The sequence below is a fragment of the Leucopleurus acutus genome (genome assembly GCF_964270905.1).
Source record: "Leucopleurus acutus genome assembly, chromosome: 2".
Taxonomy (NCBI): Eukaryota; Metazoa; Chordata; class Mammalia; order Artiodactyla; family Delphinidae; genus Leucopleurus; species Leucopleurus acutus.
The window spans coordinates 97,687,171-97,715,082 of NC_139143.1; the positions used below are offsets into that span (position 1 = coordinate 97,687,171).

General features: G+C 44.6%; 3 protein-coding genes across 9 annotated transcripts in view; 1 reads left to right on the forward strand and 2 right to left on the reverse strand.

Moving 5' to 3' along the window:
• Window positions 1-13,054, reverse strand: part of ELAPOR1 (endosome-lysosome associated apoptosis and autophagy regulator 1) — a gene marked incomplete at both ends in the record, with an annotated part of 64,290 nt that extends 51,236 nt beyond the window's left edge. For all 5 annotated transcript variants that reach the window (XM_082865701.1, XM_082865699.1, XM_082865698.1 and 2 more), the window contains one exon: window positions 12,902-13,054. In XM_082865701.1, coding sequence (XP_082721827.1) covers window positions 12,902-13,054 — 153 coding nt within the window. The remainder of the gene's footprint in view (window positions 1-12,901) is intronic.
• A 1,167-nt stretch (window positions 13,055-14,221) lies between these two features.
• CFAP276 (cilia and flagella associated protein 276) lies at window positions 14,222-19,250 on the forward strand (the record flags this gene model as incomplete). 2 transcript variants are annotated; one of them, XM_082861041.1, is made up of 5 exons in its annotated part: window positions 14,222-14,302; window positions 17,317-17,433; window positions 17,964-18,079; window positions 18,635-18,762; window positions 19,180-19,250. In XM_082861041.1, 5 exons carry the CDS (start codon window positions 14,222-14,224, stop codon window positions 19,248-19,250), a joined length of 513 nt encoding a protein of 170 aa, XP_082717167.1. The 2 variants fall into 2 exon arrangements, with proteins under 2 accessions (XP_082717167.1, XP_082717168.1); XM_082861042.1 differs by lacking the exon at window positions 17,317-17,433.
• Window positions 19,251-22,605: 3,355 nt separating this feature from the next.
• TMEM167B (transmembrane protein 167B) lies at window positions 22,606-27,823 on the reverse strand. 2 transcript variants are annotated; one of them, XM_082832581.1, is made up of 4 exons: window positions 27,716-27,823; window positions 26,070-26,214; window positions 25,657-25,788; window positions 22,606-25,101 (listed from the first exon to the last, which is right to left on the reverse strand). In XM_082832581.1, exons 2-4 carry the CDS (start codon window positions 26,143-26,145, stop codon window positions 25,019-25,021), a joined length of 291 nt encoding a protein of 96 aa, XP_082688707.1. In that variant the 5' UTR covers window positions 26,146-26,214; window positions 27,716-27,823; the 3' UTR covers window positions 22,606-25,018. The 2 variants fall into 2 exon arrangements, with proteins under 2 accessions (XP_082688707.1, XP_082688708.1); XM_082832582.1 differs by lacking the exon at window positions 26,070-26,214.
• Between the last annotated feature and the right edge of the window lie 89 nt (window positions 27,824-27,912).

Below are 27,912 nucleotides of genomic sequence, written 5' to 3' on the forward strand. Positions count from 1 at the left end.
TATGTAACTATAAGTTCTCTATAAACAATGCCTGGCACATAGTAGGTCTGTGATAAAATTTGTTGAAAGACAATGAATTGAATGAATGAGTTCATACATACATACACATTGGCTTCTCTCGTTCAATTTATTTCAGTTTTCCAAAGCATGTATCTAAACATATAACCACGCTGCTCAAAAAACTTCTCCAGTGTGTTCAGAATCAAGTTCAATCTTTCTCCTTAACACAGTCTATTCTATAAGAGCCTCCAAGACTGGCTTCAATCCACCTTCCCATACCCTTTCCTCTCCCCTCCACTAAAGCCACCCTGGACAACCTGAAATTCCCCCATACAAGCCCTGCATATTCCCATCTCCTGGCCTCAAATGTCTTTCCCTGGTGACCTGCCCAAAATCTACTCTATACTGGGGTGAGGACTAAGCTTTGAGACAGGCCCTCAGATGCTACCAGTATACCCCCAAAGCCTTCTCTGATTTCTTCAATTTCCCTCTTATAGTGCAAACCAAAAGCCCTTTGTTTATATTCAATTTTATATAAGTGCATTCTATTTATGGACATAATCCCTCTCCCCCACTAAACTGTAAACTCCTTGAGGGCAAGCATTGGGCCAATTCATTCCACATTTGCATCTGCAAGCACAGTGCCTGACACATTTGGAGTGCTCAAAATAATTACTGTATTAATAAGTAATAATAATAACATGGAGATTTAGGAACATCAAATTCAGGAAAACTAGTCCAACAGTTAATGGAATGGATGATTTCATGATACACTGTGATGTGGTGGTTTTAAAATATGTCCACATATTCTCTGATGTTTCTCCCTTCAGGAGGAAGATAGAGCTTAATTCTCATCCCCCTGAGTGTAGGCTGGACTCAGTGACTTGCTTCTAATGAACAGAATATGGCAAAAGTGATGGTGTGTGACTTTTGATATTAAGTTATAAATGGTGTTGTGGCTTCTTCCTTGCTCTCTCTGATTCCCCGCTCTGGAGGAAGCTGGCTGCCTTGTCAGCCAGGACACTCAAGCAGCCCTCTGGAAGGACCCATATGCGAGGAACAGACTCCTGACAATAGCCACATGAGTGACCCATCTTGGAAGCTGATCCTCAAGTTCTAAACAAGCTCTTGGGTGACTGCAACCCTGGCCGACATCCTTTTTTTTCCCCTTTTTAATTTTTGGCTGTGTTGGGTCTTTGTTGCTGCACAACGGCTTTCTCTAGTTGCAGCGAGCGGGGGCTACTCTTGGTTGTGGTGCGCGGGCTTCTCATTGAGGTGGCTTCTCTTGTTGCGGAGCACGGGCTCTAGGTGCGCGGGCTTCAGTAGTCGTGGTTCGCGGGCTCTAGAGGGCAGGCTCAGTAGCTGTGGCGCACAGGCTTAGTTGCTCTGTGGCATGTGAGATCTTCCCGGACCAGGGATCGAAACCGTGTCCCATGCATTGGCAGGCGGATTCTTAACCACTGCGCCACCAGGGAAGTCCCCTGGCCGAAATCTTGCCGGTAACCTCATGAAAGACTCTGAGCCAGAATCACCCGGCTAAGCTCCTCCTAAATTCCTGACCCACAGAAACTGTGAGAAAACATTTTTGTTATTTTAAATCACTAAATTTTAGGGTAATTTATTATAAGGCTATTGCCTAATAGATAATAGATAACAATCCATTCCCCAAAAAAAGGTACAGTTTTTCATTCTTGTTGGACCAAAGGAGATTCCTGATTTTACAAGGTTAATAACTCTGTGTTAAAATACTGATATGCTCTTCTCTTCACCTGATACACCCTATTACCTCTTCAGTTCTTACCTAATTTTACCACCTCTTTAAGGCCCTGCTTGACTCTCCCACTTCTTTCGCAAAGTTCTCTTTAACCACTCCAGGCCACACTGAAATAATTTTTGTTTATACTTTGGCACTTGATAACTATAATTGCTCCCACCTATGGAGTCCTTACTATGCGCCAGTCCTTACAGTGTACCAGGCTGAAGAGTGTCCCTCCAAAATTTGTGTCTACCCGAAGCCACAGAATGTATAATCTTATTTGGAAATAGGGTCTTTGTAGATGTAATCAGCTAAGATGAGGTCGTACTGGATTAGGGTGGGCCCTCAATTCAACGACTGGTGTCCTTATAAGGAAGCCATGTGAAGACACAGAGAGACACACAGGGAGAAAGCCGTGTGACAATGCAGGCAGAGTTTGGAGAGATGCAGCTGCAAAGACAAGGCACGCCAAGGATTGCTGGCAACCACCAGAAGCTGGAAAGGGGCAAGGCAAGATTCTCCCCTAGAGCTGTCAGAGACAGCATGGCACTGCTGACTTTCTGATTTCAGACTTCTAGCCTCCAGAACCGTGAGAGAATAAATTTCTGCCACTTTAAAACACCCAGCATGTGGTACTTTATTACCGCAGCCCTAGCAAACTAACACAGCTAGTTAATGTTCCCATCTTCTTCCTCATTCCTCATTTTCACGACAATCCTTCAACTTAAATATGATAAGCTCATTTGGTAAATGAGTCCCACAGCCAGGAGCACTTCACCTGGGCTATGAACATGTGCTCTGCCCACTGCCCCTTCCTATCTGGCCTCACTGCATCAGGCACTTGATCTCTATTTGTAACTGCTTGTCCTTTGAAAGGCTGTACGTGCATCAGTGTTAGTTTCTTGTATATAATTCTTCTGTGTCTCTTTCAGTCCATTATGTTCAATAAAACTTGATGAATGAATTATTTTAAATTTCAGTGGATTAAGAAAATTAAATAAAAGAGAAAAGAATACGTATTTGGTGCAGAAAACATAACAGTAGCCCACAATCTAGAGGAAATCTGTCACTAATGTTTTCAGACTGTGAGTACTGTGATGATACCTGCTTTCTGGGACCAGGTATCAGTATGGACAGTATTGTGAATATTCCTAAGAGAGACAAAAAACAGAAAGGGCATAGGGTGGAGGAAGTAAATGTCAGAAATAATGACATTTATAATAGGTAACCAGTTATGCTGCTTAACAATTACAAATTTAAAAGAAGAATACTTTTTGCCCCAATGATATGGCTTAACTCTAGAAATAGTGAGCTTCTCATTACCCAGGGTAAAAAGTTTTTGTTTTTGTTTTGGCCTCGCTGTGTGGCTTGCGGGATTTTAGTTCCCAGACCAGGGACTGAACCCCAGCCATAGCAGTGAAAGCGCTGAGTTCTAACCACTGGACGGCCAGGGAACTCCCAAAAGTATTCCTTTTTAAACATTTGTAATTGCTAGGCAACCTAACCCACCTGAGGATAGGCACCCGCTCCGCTATGTTAGGGAGCTGGTGAAGATGCCTTAGGTGTGAATGATCACTGAGATTCACCCTAACACCAGCACTTTACAAGGTCGCAATTTTATATCTAAACGACATAGATTGCACCAACCTGTTGATCTCCTTGCATCCTCTGAGGATCTCCTTGGTCCTCAGTTTCTGCAAGTATCAAATTAAGATTTATACCTGAAACTAGCACAATACTGTAAATCAACTATAATTCAATTTTAAAAAGAGTTTAATAAATTTGGGATGATAGCAATCTAAGGTTTTTAAAAACCTTAAATTTTCAGTTTTTGAAAATTAAAAAGATGTCTCCTCTTGCAGAGAAGCTCCTGAGAATCTATCTGCATCCTCCCAGTGGTATCACCTTTATCTGCTCATACTCATTCACGTCCCTGCCCTTCAGCTACTCATCATCTAACTTAAGAATGTATAAGCAATTCCTGCATCAAAGACAACCAAGTGCACTGGCCACGATCACACGTTCCTCAGAAATCATACATGGCCTGTCTCTACATGGGAGAAATAAGCCGGTGAATACACAAGCAGGGGGTAGCCTTTTAGACAGTCCAGGACTAAAAGTCTGTATGTTCTTTTTAAAATCTGACTTTCCCCCCGCCCCACCATAGTTCTTTGTTTTCTTCTCGTGTCCTGCTAACCTGTTATTTATTTTATATTTGGGCACAGCTCCTTCTTTTCTTTCACAGATGATTTACACAGCTGAATTAATATTTGTAAATGGAGGTTCTGGCCCTAATCTTTTAAAATTTCTTTACAAGGAAAATTAAGTTGATCCATTAACTCAAACTGTATGGAGCATCTAGTCTGTGTGTAGCACAGTGCTTGACATGCTGACTTTTCTCAAGTGCTATCCTGAGTCAGAACCATCCTTAAAATTCTTGTAAGCATGGTTCTCGTAAGGAAAAGTCAGATGAACAGATATAACTGATGCTCCCTTTATCTTTTCTCTTAGTGGCTTACTAGCCACCTTTTATTGTCATATGTTTCCAGTTGGAGACTGAAGTCATCAATTTCAAGCAGAAACTAGCCAATTTCAGTTTCCTTTCTAGTTCAGAAACAGCTTTATTGTTCGGCATGGGGTGAGAAGAAGGATGCTCCAATTAGCATGCAGGCTTATTAAAGTCCATATATTTTTTTGCCTTTTATTTTGTATCATCAGTAAGAATCAGACTTGGACAATCACATTCTGGGCCTATGAAACTCAATTTATTTATTTTGTCACTCAGCATAGTTCTCTGGGTCTTTTTTTTACATGCCTTTCATGGTACATGACAAATCAAAGAAGAAAAATAGGTAATAACCTCCTATTAGGCTTCTCAGACTTCAAGGAATTTGAAAAGTGGAGAGCCTAGGAAGTACGATAAATATATTTTCTTTCAGCAGCTGTCAAGCGCTAACTATAATTATCTGTTCTGTGCTTTATCTGCTACGACATAGAAGGAAAGCTTAAGAAGAAGTGTGACAAATGGCCCAATTTTTATCACTTACCAGAGGAACAGTACAGACTGAGGAAAAGCTACGAGTTTGCCCAACTGCTTTTCAGAAAATTTGGCAGAATTGACATCAGGCCCGGCTGCCCTGCCTGGGACAAGCTGGCAGCTTGGTAAGGCTGACAGGCTCTCCGGAAGGGCCCTCCAGGTCTCTATGATTCCCGGGTGAGAGTAAACTCTGACTGCCACCCTCACAGCCAAAGCCTCCCTCCTCCTCCTCCATTGACTGCAGTTGGAGAAAACTAATGCTCTTTGAAAATCCATGCTGCTTGGGACGTCCCTGGTGGTCCAGTGGTTAAGACTCTGCCCTCCCAATACAGGGGACCCGGGTTCAATCCCTGGTCAGGGAACTAGATCCCTCATGCCGCAACTAAAAGATCCCCCATGCGGCAACTAAAGATCCCGTGTGCCGCAACGAAGATCTCACTTGCCATAACTAAGGCCCGGCACAGCCAAATAAATAAATAAATATTAAAAAAGAAAAGAGGGCTTCCCTGGTGGCGCAGTGGTTGAGAGTCCGCCTGCCGATGCAGAGGACATGGGTTCATGCCCCGGTCCGGGAAGATCCCACATGCCGCAGAGCGGCTGGGCCCGTGAGCCATGGCCGCTGAGCCTGCGCGTCCAGAGCCTGTGCTCCACAACGGGAGAGGCCACAACAGTGAGAGGCCCGCGTACCACAAAAAAAAAAAAAAAAGAAAAGAAAAGAAAAGAAAAGAAAAGAAAATCCATGCTACCAACTTGATACACATCAATCAAAATGTTAAACACTTAGACTCTTTGACCCACTATTTCTATTTTTAAAAATTCGTCTGCAGATAGACTCAAACAAGTATGCATCAGTATGTACTCCTGTAGGAGGATATTCACTGCAGCAATGTTACCATATAAGCGGCTGGAATCAACCTATTCATCAAGTTTCTGTTTCAATAAATCACAGTACACACATACAATGAATCGCAGTGGAGCTATAGTGATGAAAACAATAAAATACAGAATAGGACAAATATTTTGATCTAATTTGTACAGGAAGGGCAAAAGAATACACGGATGTGCTTGTATAGGCAAAAAACATTTCAAGAAGAATATATTTAAGCAAGTGTTGACAGAGGTTAGCCTTTGGGGATTTGCAGGTGGTAGGGAAAATTTGAACTTTTCAGCTTATACCCTCTTCCCAGTTTGGATTGTTAACATGGACAGGCAGGAAATACAGTAGTTAAGAGCTCAGCTGCCTGAGTTCCTGCTCCTTTACCAGCCAAGTAACCCTGGGCAGGCTAATCTCTCTTTGCCTTAGTTTCATCATCTATAAAATGGGGATTCATTCAGGGCAATTTTTGAGTATCTATCTACTATATGGCAGGCAATGGAAATATAGAAATGAATAAAACATACAAGAATACCTGCCCTCCGCAGTGGTTAAGAATCCGTCTGCCAATGCAGGGGACAAGGGTTCGATCCCTGGTCCGGGAAGATCCCTGGTCTGGGAAGATCCCACATGTCGTGGAGCAACTAAGCCCGTGCGCCACAACTACTGAAGCCCATGCACCTAGAGCCCATGCTCCGCAACAAAGAGAAGCCACAGCAATGAGAAGCCCGAGCACCGCAATGAAGAGTAGGCCCCACTTGCCACAACTAAAGCAGCAACAAAGACCCAACACAGCCAAACATAAATAAATAAATAAATTTATAAAAAAGAAAAAAAGAACAGTACCAAAAAAAAGAATACCTGCCCTCATAGACTTCACAATCTTGTCAAAAGAGATAGACAATTAAAATATACATATATATGTATGTATATGCACACATATGTACATATGTAAAATATATGTCAGATAGTAAAGAGTGCTATGGAGAAAAATAAAACAGGAAAGAGGAGAGGTAATGGTGTGGGGTGGGATAGTAATAGGACCTACCTCATAGAGTAACTGTGGGAACTGAGTTAATGCATGTTGGTCACGTAGAACACTCAATAAATATGAATTATTATTATTGCTATGAGCATATATTACTTTAGCATGTAAAAGTAAATGATAATTTTGTTTTGTTTTGTTTTGTTTTGTTTGCGGTACACGGGCCTCTCACCGTTGTGGCCTCTCCCGTTGCGGAGCACAGGCTCCGGACGCGCAGGCCCAGCCGCCATGGCTCACGGGCCCAGCCACTTCGCGGCATGTGGGATCTTCCCGGACCGGGGCACGAACCCGCATCCCCTGCATCGGCAGGCGGACTCTCAACCACTGCACCACCAGGGAAGCCCCTAAATGATAATTTTTAAACAAACCCATGCCCCCAGGAACCTTTGACTAAAATCTCACCTCTTTCTTTAGTAGTTTCTGAAACTTCAAAATGGGGATATACTTTTTCATTTATGAGTATAAAATCATGTGGTCCAGCCACACTGGCCTTCTCCCCATCCCCTAAAGCACCAGACTCTTTGTTGTCTGCAAGCTCGTCTGCACATTTTCACCCACCAAACTCCTCCACATCCTCAGCTCGCCGCTTAAACTCACTCCTCAGAGAGTCCTGCTCCAACCTCCCTGATCTACGTCAGATCTCCTCTCCTAATCTCTCAGCCTATCTTTCCCTTTTCTCTCATAGCACTTAACCAAATGCAGAGGTCAGCTGGGGTGGTTATTTATGAATATCTACTTTGCTTTTCAAGCCAAAAGAACTCCTTCCCAGTGACCACCTAGGCGGGGAAATGTGAAAGAGAGGAGAGGGGAAGCCAGGCATAGCATGGGTGGGCAGAGTTCTCACTCCAGTTTAGGTGGAGGGGGAAGCAGCTGAGAAGGGATTCAGAATAAGAATGATCTGTAGGGATTTTTATATTGTTTGCTATAGAATGAGCAAGCATTTTACTTCTCAGTCACAGTAAGAGCATCCCAAAACACTCTGAGGTCACTTAGGAGCCATAGATGGGATCCTCCTTGAAACACACAGGGTCCCTCCACTATGAGCCAAGCAAGAATGAAGGCGTGTGTGTGTGTGTGTGTGTGTGTGTGTGTGTGTGTGTGTGTGTGTGTTGTCTAGTGATTTATCAAAATTTGAAAGGATTGATGGTTGGTTTGTTTTAATTTATTTTTGGCTGTGTTGGGTTTTTGTTGCGGTGCACGGGCTTCTCATTGTGGTGGCTCTTCTTGCTGCGGAGCATGGGCTCTAGGCGTGCGAGCTTCAGTAGTTGTGGCACGTGGGCTCAGTAGCTGTGGCTTGTGGGCTCTAGAGCGCAGGCTCAGTAGTTGTGGAGCACAGGCTTAGTTGCTCCGCGGCATGTGGGATCTTCCTGGACCAGGGCTCCTGAACCTGTGTCCCCTCCATTGGCAGGTGGATTCTTAACTACTGCACCACCAGGGAAGCCCAGGATTGATAGTTTTGCCAAGGATGTGAGGAAATGTGCAAAGCTGATGGGAAGCAAAATTGATGCAATTTCTCCAAAAGAGGATCTCATAATATGGAACAATATAAAATATATGTGACTTTTGATCAAGGAATCCCCATTTCTAGAAATATAACTTAAGGAGTTAACTGAATGATCTTACTCTCTCATCCAACAATTCTATTTCTAGGAATTTATTCCAAGGAAGTAATGACAGATGTGTTGGAAAGAATACGCAAAAAGAGGCTCATCTTAGCATTGTTTATAATAGTCAAAAATTAGAAACATATGTTTCTAACATATATGTTCAATGATGGGGGATTGGTTAAATAAATTTCATCAGTGGAATATTATTAATCTATTACATTAATTTATTAAGGGCCCACAATGTGCCAGATATTATTTTGGGTGTTGGAGACACAGCATTAAATGAAACACAAAAAGCCCTGCCTTCGTGGAGCTTACGTGTTAGTGGGAAAAGACAGAAATAAGTAAAATAAATAAAATATAGAGCACGTTAGAAAGTGGTAGGTTCTCTGGAGAAAATAAAACAGAAAATGGGATAGGAAGTGGGAAGACATTTCAACAAAAACTTGAAGGGAATTAAGAAATAAGCTGCACATCCTGGGAGAGAGCCTTCCAAGCAGAGAAGATAGCAATTGCCAAGACCCTGAGGGGGCAGGTTACCCCACAGTTCTGAGAAAGAGTGAGGAGGCTGGTGTGACTGCAGAGGAGGAGGTGAGGATTGTACATACAGCCTTGTAGGCCCGTGTAAGGAGCTGGTTTCTACTTTGAGACAGGAAGCCTTTGGAAGGTTTTGAGCAGAGGAGGGGCAATATCTGTCTTATTTTCAGTAGGTTTACTCTGGCTGAGCACTAGACAATATGTGGGCAAGGTGGAAACAACAACTAGGATCCAGTGCAGCCAAATAAATAAATATTAAAAAAAAAAAGAAGAAGAAGAAGGTGAGAAGGGGTGGGTCTAGTGTGGATGGTCAAAGCGAAAGGGTTGACATTAGGGATTAGTCAGGATAGGTAGTTCATTCCGTTCCTCATTAAAATGGTGTTATGCAAGGCCATCTAATGACTTAGAATGATGTTCTATTACGTTTTCTAAAAGCATATTTACTGAGCACTTACTCTATGCGCTGCATTTTGCAAAACACTTTAAGCATTATCTTGCCTAATTCTCCCAGTGATCCACCTGACTCCTTCAATCAGTAGCCAAATCCTCTAACTTCTACCTTCGGCATGTTTTTCTCATATCCAAGCCTTTCTATTTATCCCACTGCCACCATCCCAGTGCAGTCCCTTTGTTAACCTCCTCCTTGACCTCTGTAAGATCTTTTGAACTGGTCTTCTCGCACCCATCTCTCTGCTCTCACCTTTTGACCTATCTCAACTTATTTACTTTATATTCATGCTAATCCACTACCTCTGCTAAGAATCCTTCAGAGATTCTCCACTTAGTTTCCCACTTTCCAATCTTGATTTCTATGGTACCCCACACCTACTCCACATTTCAGCCACGTGGTCTACTTGCAATTGTCAAGATCTTTTCCTTGGTCTCCTTTCTCTATCTAGAAATCATGCTCCCCTCATCTCTGCCTGTTGAAATTCTGCTGATTATTCCAGAAGCAGGTCAAGTGTCAACTGTTCAAATATGTTTTCTTCTTTTCCTATCAACTCTATATTGCCATTCCCACATTGCTTACCACATGTTAACATTATGTCATCATTTGTACGTCATTATTTGTGGACTTATCTTTTCTGCCTACCAATGTTTCTGAAGCCCCTATGACATGTCAAGGATATATACTAAGCATTTTACATGTGTTATCCAATTTAATTGAATCCTCACAATAGCCTTGTGAGATAGGTGTTACCATCCCCATTTTACAGATCAGGAATCTGAAGCTGTCAGAAGTTAATTAACTTGCTCAAAGTAGCATCCTTACTAAGTGGCAGAGTCATCATTCCTTCACCAAATTTTTTTCTAATCCATGTTTGCCAGATTCCTAAGCCCTCTGGGCTTTTCAACACAGATTGGGATGTCCCTTTGGGGGCTATTAGCACTGAAGCCTCAGGGCAATACCTATCTGGGAAAGGCAGTTTTCTCTTCCTCTCTCATTTGATATAGATTCGTTGTGCTATAGAAAATGCTCCTTTGGCTCTCAGTCAGCACTTAGCCTGGGCTAGCACAGGACTAAAGAAATGATTCATGAAGACAAACACCACACAGGATGTTTAGTTCCACTGGTGACCCTGATTATTGTAAAACTGTGAAAGGAACGCCAAGCCCCAGCACACGTTTAGCAATCTAGAACTCCCAGCTCTCTGCCTCCTCAGTTTAGGCTTTATCCTAAACCTCTTTGTTCCCTGATTCGATCCAGACGGATGCCTCAGATTTCAGAAACAAGGCAGGAACAGCATTGTTGTCATGAGGGTCAGCCTTGGCGGATAAGACTCCCTGCCATTAATACCCAGCAAAGACGCACAAGAAATTCACATGAAGAGTAAGAACAGGGAAGGGTTAGTCTACCCTGAATTGTTTTTTTTTACCATTTAGGATTGGAAGCCCCTAAAACTTATTGGGTCAATTCATACTGCCAAACAAAGAATATTATAATAATGGGTTTATTATCTTCCTTATTGTTTTGGAGTCGAGGGTGTTCAGCAGCCACTGTTTGCTCAAGAAGAGTGTAAACAGGACTTGCTGACGCCCGTGGCCAACATAGATGACTCTTAAGCCACTTTCACTCCGGCATGGGGTGTGGATCTAATGGTAAAGAAGCTGAATGGGAAAGAGAGTTAGGTAACTCTAATTTGTGTTTTATTTGTATTTTCTCTTTCAGTCCTCAAAGCAATCTTTTTTGAGGTAGGTGTTATTGAAATACCAATTCTACAGATCCAAAAACTGGGTGGTAAGTAACAGGTAGGAACTGGAACCCTGGTATGTTGAGTTCCACAGCTTTCCACTGCCCTCAGCTTATGCTCTGTGGCAAGGCCTTTTGCTTAGGCAAATGCCAATCATTTAAAAAGGACTAAAGGCAAAATTTCTACACAAGTTAGAGCTCTCAAGTATCAATATTCTTCCCTCCCTCCCAAGCAAGATGATACAAAGTGTTTAATTTCTTAACCGGCTCGTATTTTCCATAGTGGACAAACATATCAACAAGAAGTGGTAGTTGAACTGTAAGATTGTTACCTTCCACACAGGGGGAGTCCTATGTTGGATTCTTAGGCAAGTGAGTTTGCTTGATGGAACTCACTTGGTTGGTTAGACCACAGGCCACCAAGGCCAGTAAGCAACACTTACTGACAAAATCATCCTGTTCCCAGCCATCTTTAAAACAGGTCATACAGTGACTGGGTGAAAATGTGGATGGCCCAGGGCAGGACACTGCTGGTACTGATACAAGTTACAAAAATTTCCACTGACTGGGGTCACTTGTTCATATTCATGAATGAAGTGAAGTATCTTTATTCACACAAAAATTCTCTTCTCTCTTGCCACCCCCCTCACTTCTTCATGATCTGTTTTGTCATAGATGGTCTAATGGTTAGAATACCGTCATAATAATACATTTCCATATGGGACGGGGTTATGGTTGCTAATCACTAGTTAACCATGACAACTTATAAATAATATTTCAACCTCTCAAAACCTTAGCCAAGTATGACATTTCAGATTAATTGTACAGGGCTAGACTCAATGTATTACAAAGTCTTTCATATTTCACGTAGATAACAACTTTATTTGCCTTCTGCCATGAAGTTCTTGTAAATATGTTGTTGCTGCGTCTGCCATATGGTTTTTAAAAAGTTACTCAGAACACAACCAATTATTGTTATTTCAATACCGTAGAAACTACTGAGTTTTGTTACTCCTTTTTTGTATCCCTCCAAAAGAATGTTCAAAGGCATTTTTGGTTGGAAGACATTCACTACTTATTCTCTGAATTATGTTGGCAACATTTTAGAAACACCTTGAGAAAGACTTACGACATATGTCAGCAAAAGTCCAGAGAAGGAAAGTAGAGATTGGCTGAAAGTGAGATACTACAGAACTCAAAGTCTGGCCAAAGGTGGGTCATGTACTGTCAGGTACACTAAAGAAAGCACACCGGGGGAGGCAAACTATAAACAGGATCCACATTTAGCAGCCCACAAGGAAACTGGATGTTTAATACCAAGGGAAGAGAGGTGATGGGATCCTTCAGTCCCCCTTGCAGACCTCCCATTTTCATACTTTCTTGAAGCCATGATAAAATCACAAGGATTCCCACTTTGATCCATTATTTTCCGTTGGCCTTCCAAACTCCTTTCTTACCCCACTTCTCCCTTTTCCCACTTTCTATTTTGCCCCTCTGTACATAATCTTTTGTTTTCAACCACTTTTAAGGTAATTTCATCCCAGCTGGGAAACAACCCATGTCTTCTCCTTCCCTCATTCCCAAGTCCAGGCACTCAGGTCCCTCCTGAGGTCCTTGGAGCTGGGACCTTTCCCCTGAGCTCAGCAGCCCAAGCTGTGAGGCTGATCTGTTTCGTGAGTCCTCCAGTGGGCTGGCTTCTCCATGACGCCAGTCTACTCCTCTTCCTCCCCCACCCCCCATCCCCAAAGAAACCTAAACTCCGTGGCTTCTGAAACTGTCTTGCGCGGGTCCCAAGATCCCTGCCGAGATCCAAGATTTTCTGACCTAAGTGGGGTTGGGTCGGGAGGAGAGTACCTCTTTGCAGGCGTGAAGCTCCGGTCCCGCTCCCTGAGTCACCTGGAAGGTGGTCCCAACCCAGAGCAGCAGCCGCAGAAGCCGGAGTGTGCGCGGCTCGGTTCTTCCCCTGCCCCTGGCAGAGGGATGAAGGCTGTGCCCAGGCTCAGCCATAGTGTTGTTCTGAGCGAGCGGCAGCAGCGGTTCAGGTGCTGCGGCTGCAGCTACTGCTGGAAGAAGGCGGAAAAAAAGGGGAGGGAGGTTCACAGGGGGGAGGATGCAAGGGGCTGGGCTCGCTTCAGTCACCTCCCTGCGGCTACGCCTAGGCAGCCCATCCTTCCTCCTCCCTCCTTCCTCTTCTCCTCCTCCTACCCACGTCGCCTTGGCAACCGCCTCCTCGTTCCCTCCGCGCGGGTGGGGCACCGGACCACTAGCTCCTCTGCAGCTCACCTGCCGGTCGCCATGGCAGCCGCCGCCACTGGCGCGCGCGGCGTGGGAATGCGAGTGCCCAGGGTCTGCAACCGTCCCAACAGGCGCTCACAGGGCTCGTGTAAGGAACGCGGTGGAAACAACCTCCAAGCCATCGCCACCAAATTCATTATTTCGTAGCCATCGGCTACTTATGAACACCTCTAATTTTGCAGACGTGGCGTTCTATATATACTTATTAAGCACCTCCTGTGTGTGAAGCGATAGTAAAATGATTGAGATGCCGTCTCTTCTCCAGAGCTTATAGCCTGGAAGAGTGGCCCCGGCACGTGTCACCTACTCTAACAGCCTCTTCTGGAGATCTTACTTCCACCCCGCCAAATCCATCTGTGCCTTTACAACCGGCGCTATGCTAAGCCCTGAGACTCCTTTAAGCAAGGAGAGTTTGCCTTAGCCGGCAATTTTCCAAGCACGACACCTGGACTCTTCTGTCTCTTGACATCCCCATTCTCTCATCGCTTTGAGAAATCCTTTGGTTAGATGCCAGGAGGAAGGACATTTCTGGGCCACCTTTTAGGAATACTTTCTTTAACTGAAGTCTTTTGCAGAAGACCTGTTCGGCGTTTTTCACCGAAGTCTCACGAGTGCCAATCCAGGGCTCCCTGGTACACTCAGCGGCGCTTTCCCTCTGCGTTCCCAGTAGCTTCTTCCCGAGGGGCCTCCCGCGTTGGACCGCCAGGTGGCGCCATTCTCGGAGGGAATTCGCCTCAGTCACAGACGGCGGGGTAGTTGCCTGGCAACTGAAATTGGGCGTGCCAAACAATTGGGACCCCGGCTCCTCCGCGTGCAAGATTGTGAGCGGCTGCGCGGGCCTCTCATCACTCTTAAAAGTGTCTCGCTCGACATTTTACCATGCCTCTCACCCGAGACCCTTTCCAGCATCCTACGTTGGAAAACGATGATTCCTACTTGGGAAAACTGCGGGCTTCCAAGGTACTGAGGTTTCTTGCGCAGATTCCCAGTAGGGTCGACCGCACTCTTCTTTCTGTCGGCGCGACAGGAAGAGATGGTAACTTAAAGGACTATGGTGAGGACACTGAGTCAGGTACCGGAGAAGTCTGTTCTCTGCCTTCCTCCATGTCCCCATATTCAGGTCTGCCAACATTTCACAGGTGCTTTTGAGCAGAGGCAAGTGGAGTTCTAGTCCAGAGGAACAAGAGGCACTCACAGCCCTAAGCAATGATTGCCAAAATGGGGCTTACCCAGGCCCAGGTTCCACTTTTCTCGTAGAAGTATTTGAGATGTTTGAAGTGGTGAAAAATAAGGTGAACTAAATGGTAATTGTGGCTTAATAACAAAATCAAAGCACTCCCTTTTGTTTATTCAACATTTATTATTTACTGTATGCCGGGCGCTCTGCTAAAAACTGAGGATGTATAGACACATTAGATTAGCTCCTGTTCTCAGGGAAATCTAGTATAAAAGCCAGACTGACAACAGCAACAGCAAAAGTGCTTGCACAGCAGCACATGTGTTGTGACAGTTATATGTGGTTTCTCATGGGAAACAGGAGCTTAAAGGAAAGACTCCCAGAGCAGGTGAGTTTTGACATTCAAATATGAGTCAGCTGGACCAGGGGAGGGAGGAGGTGGAATGTAAGTTAGGAGGAAGGAAACAGGAACCAGACATTCAAGGCAAAGGGAGCAGCAGGTGCACATACATGGAGAGGAGGATGAGGGTGGCCTCTTTGGGACCAAAGAGTCCAAAGTGGCTGAAGCGTTGGTGTGAAATGGAGGAGTGGAGAGGGTGGAAGCTGGAGAGGTGACCCTCCTGGGGTGGGTGTGCTGTGTACAGCATGCTAGTGAGCTAGGTTTTCATCCTGGGGAATCATCTCAGGACTGTAAGTACTGCAGTGGCATACTAGATGGGTGTTGTAGAAAGCACAAGTGGCAGTGGATTGGACAGGATGTTAGTGCGACAAGAGGGATCAGCTACGAGGCTGGTGCAGCGATCTCCAGGAGGAGTAACGGATGTACAGCAGTGATACAGGGGATGGCGGTAAGATGCAAAGGGCAGGACTGATGGGACTTTGTGGCTGACTGGACATGGGTTCAAGAGAGTGGATGAGTCAGGGAGAGCTTTCTGAGGGCTTACCTGATACCATTTACTGAATGAGGCATCCAGGGAAAGCAAGTTTGGGGAGAAAGATGTTGAGATCAGTTATGTAGCTGTTGTTTTCGTGGTGCCTGTGGGACATTTCCATAGAGATGAAGAGTAGGCAACCTGGTTGAGAGCTGTGGGTTGAAAATGTCTGGAAGCCACAGTATTCATCTGGTGGTTGAAGGTATAGGAGAGAATGAGCTCATCCAGTGAATGTGAGAGTCAGAAAGGCAGAGACAACCCCCCTGGAGAATACCACTAAGGGACAGAGAGAGAAAGCAGAGCTGAGAAGGAAGCTGAGAAGTAATAGCCAGAGGTAGGAGGAGAACCCGGAGGATCTGGACCCACATAGGATGGAGAGAACATTTCGTGGAATCAGAGTCGTGGTGCAGAAACCGCAGAGGTCAGAAGGTCAGGACTGGAAAGGATCCACCTGACCTAGCCACAAATGTCAGTGGTCACCAGCAAGAGTAGTTTCAGTGGGTGCTTGAGGCAGAGGCCAGACAGCAGTGGGCAGAAGAGGGAATGGGAACGGGGAGGAAGTGGAGTTGGCAAGTGTTGACTCTTTAAGAAGGCTGGCTCGGTAGGGAAGGTCATGGAGTGGGTAGCTAGACAGTGACGAAGGAATGAGGAGAAGCTGGGTACAGGGGCTGGCAGGATAGCACAGGGCCCTAAAGCACCAGGAAGGGCTGGGTTCATGGAAGGGTGATTCTTGAATAAAAGGGACTTCCCTTTCTCTGAGATGGAAGGAAAATGGATGTGAAGATGGCACTCACGCTCGACAGGCTCGACTTTCTCAGTGAAAGACCGTCTCAGCCTTCTGCTTATAGAGGCTTATGCAGCCTTCGAGGAATGGGAAGAGAGCTGCCTGTGCTTGCATCATATGTATTTGTAGTTTTCCCATTTCCTTTTTCATCTTTCTTGGTGACAGTATACTGCCTGGTTCACACCACTCAATTAATGCCTAATTGAGCTGAGTCACACAGCACTGTGTTATATACAGGGGAGGAGGAGGGTTCCTACATCCAATAGGTTGAACGAGATTTCTACTAGGTTGTAGTTGTACTCACTGGAACTCAGTCATTGATTCAATCAATATTTCATTTTAGAACACCATGTGTTAGGTCGCTGTGCTAGGCACTGGGGATACAGTGGTGAATAGTATGGCATTTTACATGTAATGAAGAAATCAGCTGTGTGCTTTTCATATTCGTACTTGTGGGGTTTTAATTAGAGGACTGAACATCCAATGAACTTTTTGACATTCCTGCAGACACAATGACCCTTCCCTGCTTACTGAAATTTTCTCACCTGCCTAGACACTGCTCTCTCCTGATTCTCTTGTCTCTGACTGCTCCCACCACCACCCCCATTATAATACTGTGCAGTCCTCATGAACCGCCTCTTCCTTGTTGGTCAGACGCCTTTTTGCAGGCTTCAACCACCACTTCAGGGGGATGACCCCCAGATCTCTACTACTTGTTCTGAGCTCTCCTCCAACAACTGCACACCTCCAATTTCTTACCTGTTAATTGCATTAGGATATCTTCTCTCTTCTTCAAGCTCAGGACTTCTAAACCTGAGCTCATCTTGCCTCTCTGCTCCCCACCCTTCACCTCCTGTACCACTTCACCCCTTTCCCTGTATTCCTGGCCCATTTCTGTCAGTTCTGAGATTGAAAACTTAGGAGGATCAGAAGCCTGGGAGTCTTGCCCCATTTCATTCTTCTCTTTTAGATGTTTGCGATTCAGTTAAAATGGGATGGGGTAAGGGGATGGATGTCACTGACGCTATCACATCAGCAAGGCCTCTGGTAACCAGGGGTCGATGTGGTTTCTCTTTTGCAGAAACTGCCATATAAGAACCCAACTCACCTTGCTCAGCAACAGGAACCCTGGTGTCGACTCAGCTCAACTCCCACAATCACGTCCATGAGACAGGCTGTTTATTTTTTTGATCCTGAGGTACCTAGCATTGAAATGCTATTTCTCCTTATATCCACTTAGGACTAATTAATATCCTTTTTGAAAGGTAGTCTGTCCCTGACTACCTTAGCATCTTTATCTTGTCCCCAATCCAAGATCCTACCAAATCTAAAACCAAATACCAACTTATCAACTTCCTCTGGGAAGTCAGAAGGCTTGGGTTTTGCTGCAGTTGATTATCTGGAGCAAATCATTCTCTCACCAGACTTCTCATTATAACCATGAATGAGGTAAGGCCCGTTAAGCTCAAGTCCAGGACAATATAGTGGTTCTCATGTCTCCAGGAGAGCTCCCCACTCCTTAGACCTAACCATGAGACAATTCTTTATGGACAAGAGTTAAGAAGTCATCAGGTATAGTAATTTGGTATGTAGGGAGTTGGTGGATCTCAGGCCCAGAAAGGGTTCACTCTGCTTTGGGGCAAGAGTAGAGCCCAACAGAACCCGACTAGAGCAGGTGCAAATGTGGCAAGTTAATCCTGGGAGTGGCGGGGTTGGCTTCCTCCGTAGATACCGAAGGATGATCTGGATTTCCGATTAGCAGCCTTGTACAACCACCACACAGGGACGTTCAAGAGCAAAAGTGAGACACTGATACACCAGGAGACCATTCAGGATGCCCATGGGTAAGTGGTGGAGGCGGAGCCTCTCCCTAAGTACAATGCCAATCAAGTAAGGTAAAGTGTCATCTGGGAAATAACAATCAATAGGTTCTTGTTTCTATAGATTTCTGTTATTTTTTACTTCTGTAATACAAGTTCTGTTTTTTTATTTTCTAAAATGAACAGAGATCTTCCAGGATTGTGCTCATCTGTAGCACAAAATCTTTGGTTCATTCCAGAGGGTAAAAACGGCCTTCAGCTGCTTTATTTTATTTTTATTTTTATTTTTTTGCGGTACACGGGCCTCTCACTGTTGTGGCCTCTTCCGTTGCGGAGCACAGGCTCCGGACACGCAGGCTCAGCAGCCATGGCTTACGAACCCAGCCGCTCCGCGGCATGTGGGATCTTCGCGGACCGGGGCACGAACCCGTGTCCCCTGCATCGGCAGGCGGACTGTCAACCACTGCACCACCAGGGAAGCCTCAGCTGCTTTAAGGTTGCATGCAACTCTTTCCCTCCTTACCTTTCTTCTCCTGATTGATTTCACTCTCCCGTGTTCTTCCCCACACCATCTTCTAGAATCAAGATCCAATTCTCTGGAGAATCTTTATCCCCTCCCCAGCCACCCGCAATCACTTCCCAAGCTAACATCAGACACTGGATCAACCCTAAGAAGGAGTCTATTCACAGCATCCAGGGATCCATAGGTAAGGGTCAGAAGACTGAGGGGTGGGAGGCAGATGGATGGTGCAAGAGTTTTTCTAAATGGTCACAGGAATCAGGGAGTTGAGGTGATTGGCTATTAGGGAACATCAGGGATAACTGAGAGTCTGGCACATATCAGACTAAAACCAGGGGACATGCTGACTGTAGAGCTAGGAAATGAATTCAGTTTTTCAGAGCCACTACCTCAGCCTTAGGTCTAGTGGACAAAAATTTTCAGCAAAGGGCAGAAACCGGGGAGTGAAAGACCTATAGCTACCTCCCATCAGTCCTCTATATGCCAGTTTCCTCAGCTGTTAGAACCTTCTCCATTGTCCCCATAAATGTATGGGCGACAAGTTCCCAGAAAAGGCAAAGGATCTGAAATTCACAGCCCACTCCCTCTTCTCTTTTCTCCACAGTGTCCCCTCACACTGCAGCCAGCAATGGAGGATATTCCCGAAAGACTGATGGTGGCTTCTTCTCCACCTAAGTGTTGACGGGCCCCTGGACTAATTAATCATAGTGGAACATCCTGCCGCCCATCTCCATGAAATAGATTTGTGTAAGATGAAGCCTGGAGTATCTGTTACCCATGGACTACCAGTTGCCACATGACTACTCTTAAAATATGGAAGTTTCTCAACTTCTAGAAACTAATCCTGTTGGGCATATTTGCAACTCGGAAAGTCATCTTGCTGAAAAGATACAGATTTAGGACAGAACAGCACTGTTTTTGGCAGGAGACAGGTATTCACGTTTTGTGAACTGGAGTCATTCGAACCATATCCATTCAACATTTCTTGCAAACTTTTTTTTTTTTTTTTTGGTGGTATGTGGGCCTGTCACTGTTGTGGCCCCTCCCGTTGCAGAGCACAGGCTCCGGACGCACAGGCTCAGCGGCCATGGCTCACGGGGCCCAGCCGCTCCGCGGCACATTGGAGCCTCCCAAACCGGGGCACGAACCCGTGTCCCCTGCATTGGCAGGCGGACTCTCAACCACTGCGCCACCAGGGAAGACCCTCTTGCAAACTTTATGTGTCAGGTACTGAGCTAAGTGTTGGGAAAGCAAGAATGGACATAGTCCATTCTCTTGAGCTTACAAACACTAATTTTAGTAGCTCTTTGTGGCATTAACACTTATGCTGAGGTCACGCTTAACAGATTTCAGACCTTCTGGATTTAGTCATCTGCTGAGCTCTACTTTTCCATGAGGGCTCCATCTCCCTGGCTCCTTGCCATTGTTCATTCTCTTAACTCTGCTGTCTCCTTGCCTGGGAGTCAATTCTCTTTTCTTTGCCTTGATTTGTGCTGTGATATATAGCCCCCTATTCTTGGAAACAGCGTTCAACAACCTGATCCTAGGGTCTGAAGGTACCTAAAAACTGATACAGTAATGTGGTTTCTAAAATTACAAGCCACTCACAGGAGCCTGCTGTTAAAATGAGCAAGAAATGGCAGACCTTTTAGAATATTGTACACTAAGTTCCCATTTCTAAGATTGGACAGCATATGCATTGTTGAATAAATCAGATATGAAAGGGCTTCTTCCTGGTACTCAGGTGCAGGGTCAATACCACCAAACTATTACAGCCCCGCTTCCACCGAGATACTCCAATCGGTTCATAGTGTTTGCTGCCCAGTGGCAATATTTTCAGTTCTCTTTATTTAGAATAGCTGAAAGTGGCAGAGTGGGTGACTTTCTGGGATAATCACCTCATGTGGGTTGATACTGAACATCAAAAAATTTATTACTGCGATCCATGCATGGAGGCTTTAAATAATATAGGTTCCTAGACAAGCCCCCCCCCCCCCCCCCGCTAATTCTAATTCAGTAAATCCGGTGCGGGTCCCTGGAATCTGAATTCTTATAAGGTCTCCAAGTTCTCTTACAGATATATACACGTATACAGACATGCATATATACATATATCCCTTCGCGGCAGGCGCTGTATAGTGCCTTTAGACCGGGGGCACCAGTGTTGGTACCATACAAAAGAGTCATTATGACAAGTCGGGTCTAAAGAAAAAAAGGGAGGCGGCTACAAAACTGCAGCGGGGAACAAGGCCTCCATATCCTTTCAGCTCCCGCTCCCGCGGGCGAGGCGACGGCTCATTCTACCTCCGTCCGCCAGCGCCCGGGGCCCGCAGCCGACCGTTGACACGTTAGCCTCAACGCCACGGGCGGCCGTGCCCTGGGCCCGGGCTCAGATCAGAATCGCCTCGATAATCAGTGGTCCAGGACAAGCCCAGCCTCATCTATCTGATCAATTCATCACTTCTGAGCGCCGGGCCTCGTAGGACCAGCTCCGGGACCTCCGGGACCGCGGCGTTGCCACCGCCCAAGGGGCCTCGCTGCACAGCGCCCCGAGGAAGGGGCTTCGCAGGAGGGGAGCTTTTCATTTCGGGTTGGTCCGGCGGGGCGGGAGTCACAACCCGATCAAATAAGATCAAGGTGTAGGCCGGGGGAGGGGCACGGGGGCGGGCGCACGCACTCGCCTTGCACGCACCACGCGCGCACTCACACATTCTCGCGTCCACTCACACACGCAGCCCGCAGGCGCCTTCCACACACCTCGCCACACTTCTGACCAGCCTCACCCCACGCCGCTCTCCCTCCGGTGAAAGGGCGGAAGTACGCAAGCTCCTTTAAAGCCTTCCGCCCCGGAGGGTTCTGGGAGGAACAACCGAGCACAGGCCCTCGCCGAGTGCGCACTTTCCTGCCCCCACGTGGCTCGGAGGGGAACCAAGGGCCCAGGTAAAGGCGGGACAAATTCCCACAATACTGAATCGTGATTGTCCTTGGATCTCTGTGCAGCTACACATTTATATCCATATCTGTAGTTTTTCTTTGATCTTTGATCCAAGTTCTGGATATAACATGATTCAATCTCAAGAGGCCTCTAGGTGAATGATTTCTTTCCCAGGGAGAAGGCAAATTCTGGTCATTACCAACATCAGCTTCCCTAGGAGCTCCTTCTCCCATGGGAGAAGGCAAACATCATTTTACAAAAGGGAAAGGTAAGAATAGATTACTTAAATCCAAGGACTAGGTAGTTAGAATATAGTAACTATATATACTACTAATATACTACCTAATATACACTAAGTAGTAGTATAAGTAAAGGTAGGAAGACATATCCCTGTCCCCACAGAGCCCTCTTGCTACCCAGAACTTGCTGTCGCAGTCATATTGCTGAATCTTCATTTACTTTCATATCCGCTAAAATAAATCTTTCAAGAATGAGTGTAAGAAAAAAAAAGGAACAATTATGTAAGTTAGAATTAGCTCCTTTCACATCACAAAGCACAATTTGAATGTCTCAGTTCCTTCTTTTTCCTTTTTCAAGAAATACATATGTGAGGGGGGAAGACAAATCAGAATTTTGTTATCATTTGTACTTGTGCCAGTCCCACCATGTACTTGGAATAAACAAATTGGGGAAAAGTGTCCATTGTATGTACCAGAAGCCCAAGGATTTTCTAGGTATGTGGCTGGGTAACCTGATAACCTCATTTCACTGAAGAAGTTTATGGCTTGTAATGGCAGTTGATACTTTTAATAGCTTTGGTAGGTAAAATGTATTGGAGAATGTTATCTACATTGTTTAATACACCTCAAAATGTGTATATATATATATATAAAATTAGTTCCCTCAAAGATATACCCTCATAGATTCTGAACTATATCATACATTCAGTGACCATCACAAGGGGTTAACAGGATTGATGATATTCACTAATATAAACTAAAAAGGTATACTATGGGCAGAACCCAGGGGAATATTGAACAAAGTTCAATAATTCAGCATGCATGTGACAAAATGGACAAAAACAGTAGGGAAAGAAACTTTATTTTCAAGGATTTGTGCAGACAATGGTGAATAAAAAGTCTTATTTCAACTATAAAAAGCTGACTTCATTCCACCCTGGCATACAGGGTTTATGGTGACGCCAGTTTGAATCTGAGGCAATACTGCTATCCCCCTTCTTCCACCCCTAAAAGACTCCCTTAGAGGAACAACTTCCTACAATTTTCAGTCAAAAATATATGACACATCAACCAAAGTGATGAATTAAACAAGTTTCTGCTTATCTAAAGTCAAGAAATGAAATAAGCTGTGTATTTGTTTCTTGCTGTAAATTACCTTCACTCTGTGTACTTTTTGGTACATTCTGGTATGAAAACATCTCAAAATATAACAGTTCAAGAGCTTAGGTCAAGATGACCCACCCAGGAGGCTGTAAAAATTGATCTGAACTGTGAAATGGGACTAGTTTAAAATATGAAGCAGCTCTAAACACCAAGCTTAGAGATATTAGCCCTATTAGGAAACAAAAGTCATTAAAGCTACAAAATAACAAGTGCAAAACATGCTGAACCTGTATTTCCAGAGAGTGACATTCCCGTTGGCCAACAGGTTCCAAACTCACACCCACAAGGTGCAACTCTTCTTTCTGTTCCACTAGCCTTCCTTTCTCTTGTGTGAAAGATCCTCAGAAATGACAATGAAAAATATATGAATCATTGAAATTTACCCTGTGGACCAATTCCTGAAGAGACAACAGCCATAACGCTGAGATGATTAGACATGTAGTGTTTACTTGATGACTTTCTATACTTCTAGGAACCATCAAAGCACTAAACTGAATGTTTCAGAACCTAAACTTCCTAGCAGCTTTTGTTCTTTTGGAATAAGACAAAAGACAATTTACTGCCACACTGGGGTCAACCACAGCCAACTTGTCCACAGTCAAGTTTACTTTAGTGAATAATTCCACTGGTAGACCTATGTCTCTGCTTGCTCTTTACAATAATTTAATTTTAGACCAATTCTTTTTTTTTTAATAGAGAAGTTCTAGGCTTCAGAAATGCAACAGTTGATCCTTTTGCAGATAAAAGGAGGAGGGAATGGAGAAGTCTTCACTTCAAATGTAGAGTCATCTAAAATGATTTGTTCAGGAGTTCCCATACTCCATGGAAAAGCCCATCAATCTCAATTGCGAACCTCTGCTTTCCTTTACTTTAGAAAACACTCTCATTTTATTCATGGATTCTATGAACTGTCCAAACATGCCTATGAATGCCATCAACTTCTCTCATTCAAATTTCCCATGTTCTTATAATTTCCAAGAGACAGCTAAATACTACAATATGAAGAAAATTAAAAGTGGGCCAAGAAACACAAGTAATCGACTGAAAATTGCCATAACCCAGATTTAAACAAAGAATAAGTTTGTATGTTGGTTAACATGACAGAACTTCTATCTAACATCACAATAAATTCTAGATGACTTTACTAGTATATGAATTAATATACTAGATTTATTTATTTATTCTACCCCAACTGCAAATTATTTCTTCAATAGTTTCTCTTTCCCCTAGTGGTGGCATTTAAAACTGAGTAACAGTATTTAGCACTCAGTAATTTAGAAAATATTTAAAAAGCTTTAGGAAAATAGCAACAGTTTCAATATACCATTTGAGGGGGTGAAGTTTCCTTTTGGGAATACTGGTGAATAGAACATTGTTTCTTGTCTAAGTTACTCCTTTCTGGTCTCATCACAGACAATTTCCAAATCTTATGTAGGCCCAGATTCTCTTGGCAAAACTCTCTGGATACCAGCACACAGCACAGCTATTTCGTCTGTTCTCTTTTTGCAATGAGGATCATGCCTCTCTCTTATGTTCCCAGACGGGTATATGAAAGATAAATTTCCAAAGCCAAAAAATTCCTTGGCATTGTTTAACTCCTATTTCCCACCCAGCCTCCCCACCCCAGCCTCCCAGGCCCCTGCAATTTGCCAAATCCAAATCAAACACTAAAAAAAAAGTCAAGTCTTGAAAATTATCTCTCCTTCCAAGAAGTTTGAATACAGCTTATATCCTCCCCTAATGAGCCTCAGTGTGAAAAGTTCCTGATGAGGGGCTGAAGCACAAAATAGGTGACAGATTTTTAAGCAGGAGGTATGTAATCGTATCACTGAGGGGTGTAATTCATCTGGACATTATATGCTCTCTGCTGAGGACTGATTTACACACAGGTCAAAGGAAGCTGGCTTTCTGTAGTCCCCTGAAGCATAAATAATGTTTGTAACCACGAGGAGTTTTCCCCACATAAGGTAGGGGCAGATGCTGTGGTGTCATCCTGGGGACTTTGATGATTTTAGCTGAACTCTCCTACGCTGGGCCCAAGCTCCTGACAGGCTCTTCACCTTCGTCCCCTTGGTTGGCAGTTGATGAAATGGATGCTTTGGAATTCATTTTATAAACAGGACGTAGAAGGCCATTACAACGCAGGCGATTGCTACAGCAGCATGCAGCCTAGTTCCAATCACAGCAGCTAGCAGGAAAAAATAAAACGAAAAAAGAAGTCAAACCCTGCCCTTCATATAAGTCCTCACTTTCAAGATTTGAAATCTCTAGTCACAGACGACGAGACCTATCAAGGGTCTCAAGAACCCACCCAGGAATGTATTTAAATACTACCCTTAAGCCCTAGGTTCTAGATGAATATACTGTTAGTTTATATTTTGCCTTATTTTGAAAAAATATCTAGGTAAGTAGGATTCCAGATGAAGATGCCCCAAATAAAAAGTAAAAAAGCATCTGAGTTAATAAAATCAATACTTAAAAGAGACTCCAATAAATTCTTTCCAGAAATTCAGAAAAAAAATTTTCACTGGGAAAATATTCCTTCCAACAACTCTAGTCCAATTAAAATTGTTTAATTTATATAGTTTTACTCCATGGAGAATACTAAAATTACCTGGGAGCTAAAATAAACAATTATGTAAAAGTTGAACCACATACAATTCCAGCCTATCCCACCCCCACCTTGCAGCACCTCACTGTCCAGAGATGGCAATCTCCTCTCCCTGAACAGATATGATCTTACCTTTGTAAAACACACCCCAAACTCCCTTCTTCTCTGAGAGCAGCCAGCTTTTGAGACGAGGTACTTTCTTGAAGTAGGCACAGGTGCAAACAAAGAGCAAACCAAACACCAGAATCCCATCCAAGGAGTACACTGTTACAGAAAGAGAAAAAAACCTTTGGTGCTAATCCAGTTTGGGACAGGTGATCCCCCTGGAGAACAGAATGTGATAAAATATCAAGATGATAATCTCAACTGCAGTGCCAGCCCTGACAAGAGGAAGCCAAGGTCCCGGGACTAACAAGGTTACCTTTCTGTTCCCCCAAATCACTTGTAGACAACCCCCTTACAAAGATTTCACTGCCCCCTTCCCTCTCCTTTCAAGAAGTATAAATTCCGAGAAGAGTGCATCACTTTATGTGGAATCAGCCTACCAGGAATGGCCAGTGTTGCCATTAGGTTGAGAGAGGCATAAGAATCCTTCGAGCCTGAGCTGAGAGAATGAAACATGTTCTTCCTATAAATCACTCATGTGATAAAGGAGAGGTAGATATTTGGCCAAGTCTCTCAGATCTGCATCTGTTGGTGAAGAATATGTTAACGCAAAAGTAAAGCTTAATGGAAATTGCAAGAGTTAGAATCCATATGACTACAATTTTCCTATGCTTATCTTACACTTCACGCATGATACTCTACTTACAAACCAAATTTCTGCCTGAGTTAACAGATTCTTGAAAACAAACAAGCAATAAAAGATCTGAGGCTTCGACAAGGTGGAACAATTGTGGGGGGAAAAAGCTTTGAACAATTAGTTCTATTTCTTACATTTGTAAACCAAACTACGTCTTGTAAGCGCAAAGAATCACCTAAGTAGAAAAAAAATCAGACCACAAAAGGGGAAAGGATGACTAAAACTTATTTATTAATTACTATGTGTCCAACTGCTCTCTTATTTCTCAGTTCAGATTATTTGTTCCTCCGGGTGATGTCCCTTCTTGTACTGTGCCTACTAACCTCAGACCTCTGACTACCCAGGAAGCTCCAAAAGGATATTTTACACAACTGGCATCTGCCAGTTCTGGGCCACTCCATCTCCCTCTCTCCCTCCAGTAAAACTATCTCACAACTAGATGTCACACAGGAAAGGGTCCAGTAAATTAATACATACACCAAGTTTTACGATGAACAATACGTGCTAGTCTTTTCTCCCGTAAGTTTTTGCAAAGCCAAAAGTCACAAGGAAGTGAAATTTGAAACTTTAGTACCAGGCTTATGAAGAAGGTACTTTTGAGAAATGCTGTCCTATGCCCTTCAAATCATACTGCCTAAGAGGTCTTGTCATCTTTTTTCCTGTAAGATCGACTCTAAAGACCACAAAGTCATCGTTTCCTGCCCTTCCCTGGAATTCAGAAATCACGTCTATAAAGTGTTTGAAGACGCCTGGAAAATTAGGTCAGATAAACAGGGTGGCAACTGCCACATCATCTTTGGAAAAGGCAGTGTCTAAATCCAACCCCTGCAACACTAGCCACGGTCTCCAGATGGGATCGCCCAGGCAAGACTTTAGAATCAAACACGAGAAAGCTTCCCGACATTTTAACAAAACAAGGAGAACTTTTTTTTTAGGATCTACATTCACCCCCGCCCCCCCCAAAGTATGGGGTTTAGAATCCTGTGTGATTCATCGGTCATCCCAACGAACCTACTATCCAAAAGTTTGAGAACACAGAGAGCTGTGAGGAGGCTCCTCTTTTTCCTGGTGCTAAAGCAATAGTTCAACTGGGACTGGCCTCGCGAAGTGGCTTGTAAGGGTCAGAACGAACTTCTAGGAAGGGAGAAGGGCACAGTGTGGGAACCAAGAACTACGGGTGTGGGCACAAGAGGCACTGGGGGTTCTATACGGGCACGGAACGGGGGAACCCCCGGAGGAGTATAGGGGACAGGAGTTGGGGCACCGAGAGGCCAAAGGGGGACTGGGCTGGGAGGGGGCGGGGAGAACGGCCACGTCAGTCCCGGCTCCGCCCGCCAGGTTTCCACTCGCACTGCACTCCCATCCTCGGCTCTGGGCATTAGTTCTCACCATTCGTCATGGCGGCTGGGCCCGGGCCTGGAGTTGGGGTCCGGGGGTCAGCGGCGATAGCGGCAAAGGCGGGGGAACCCAGCTCCCGCTTGACACTTCCCGATCCGGGCCGCGGCGACGGGCAGGCGCCGTAGTACGCAGGTGCAAGGGCAGAGAGACGAGCGCAGAACGCAATCAGGCGTGGCTAGCAGATTGCC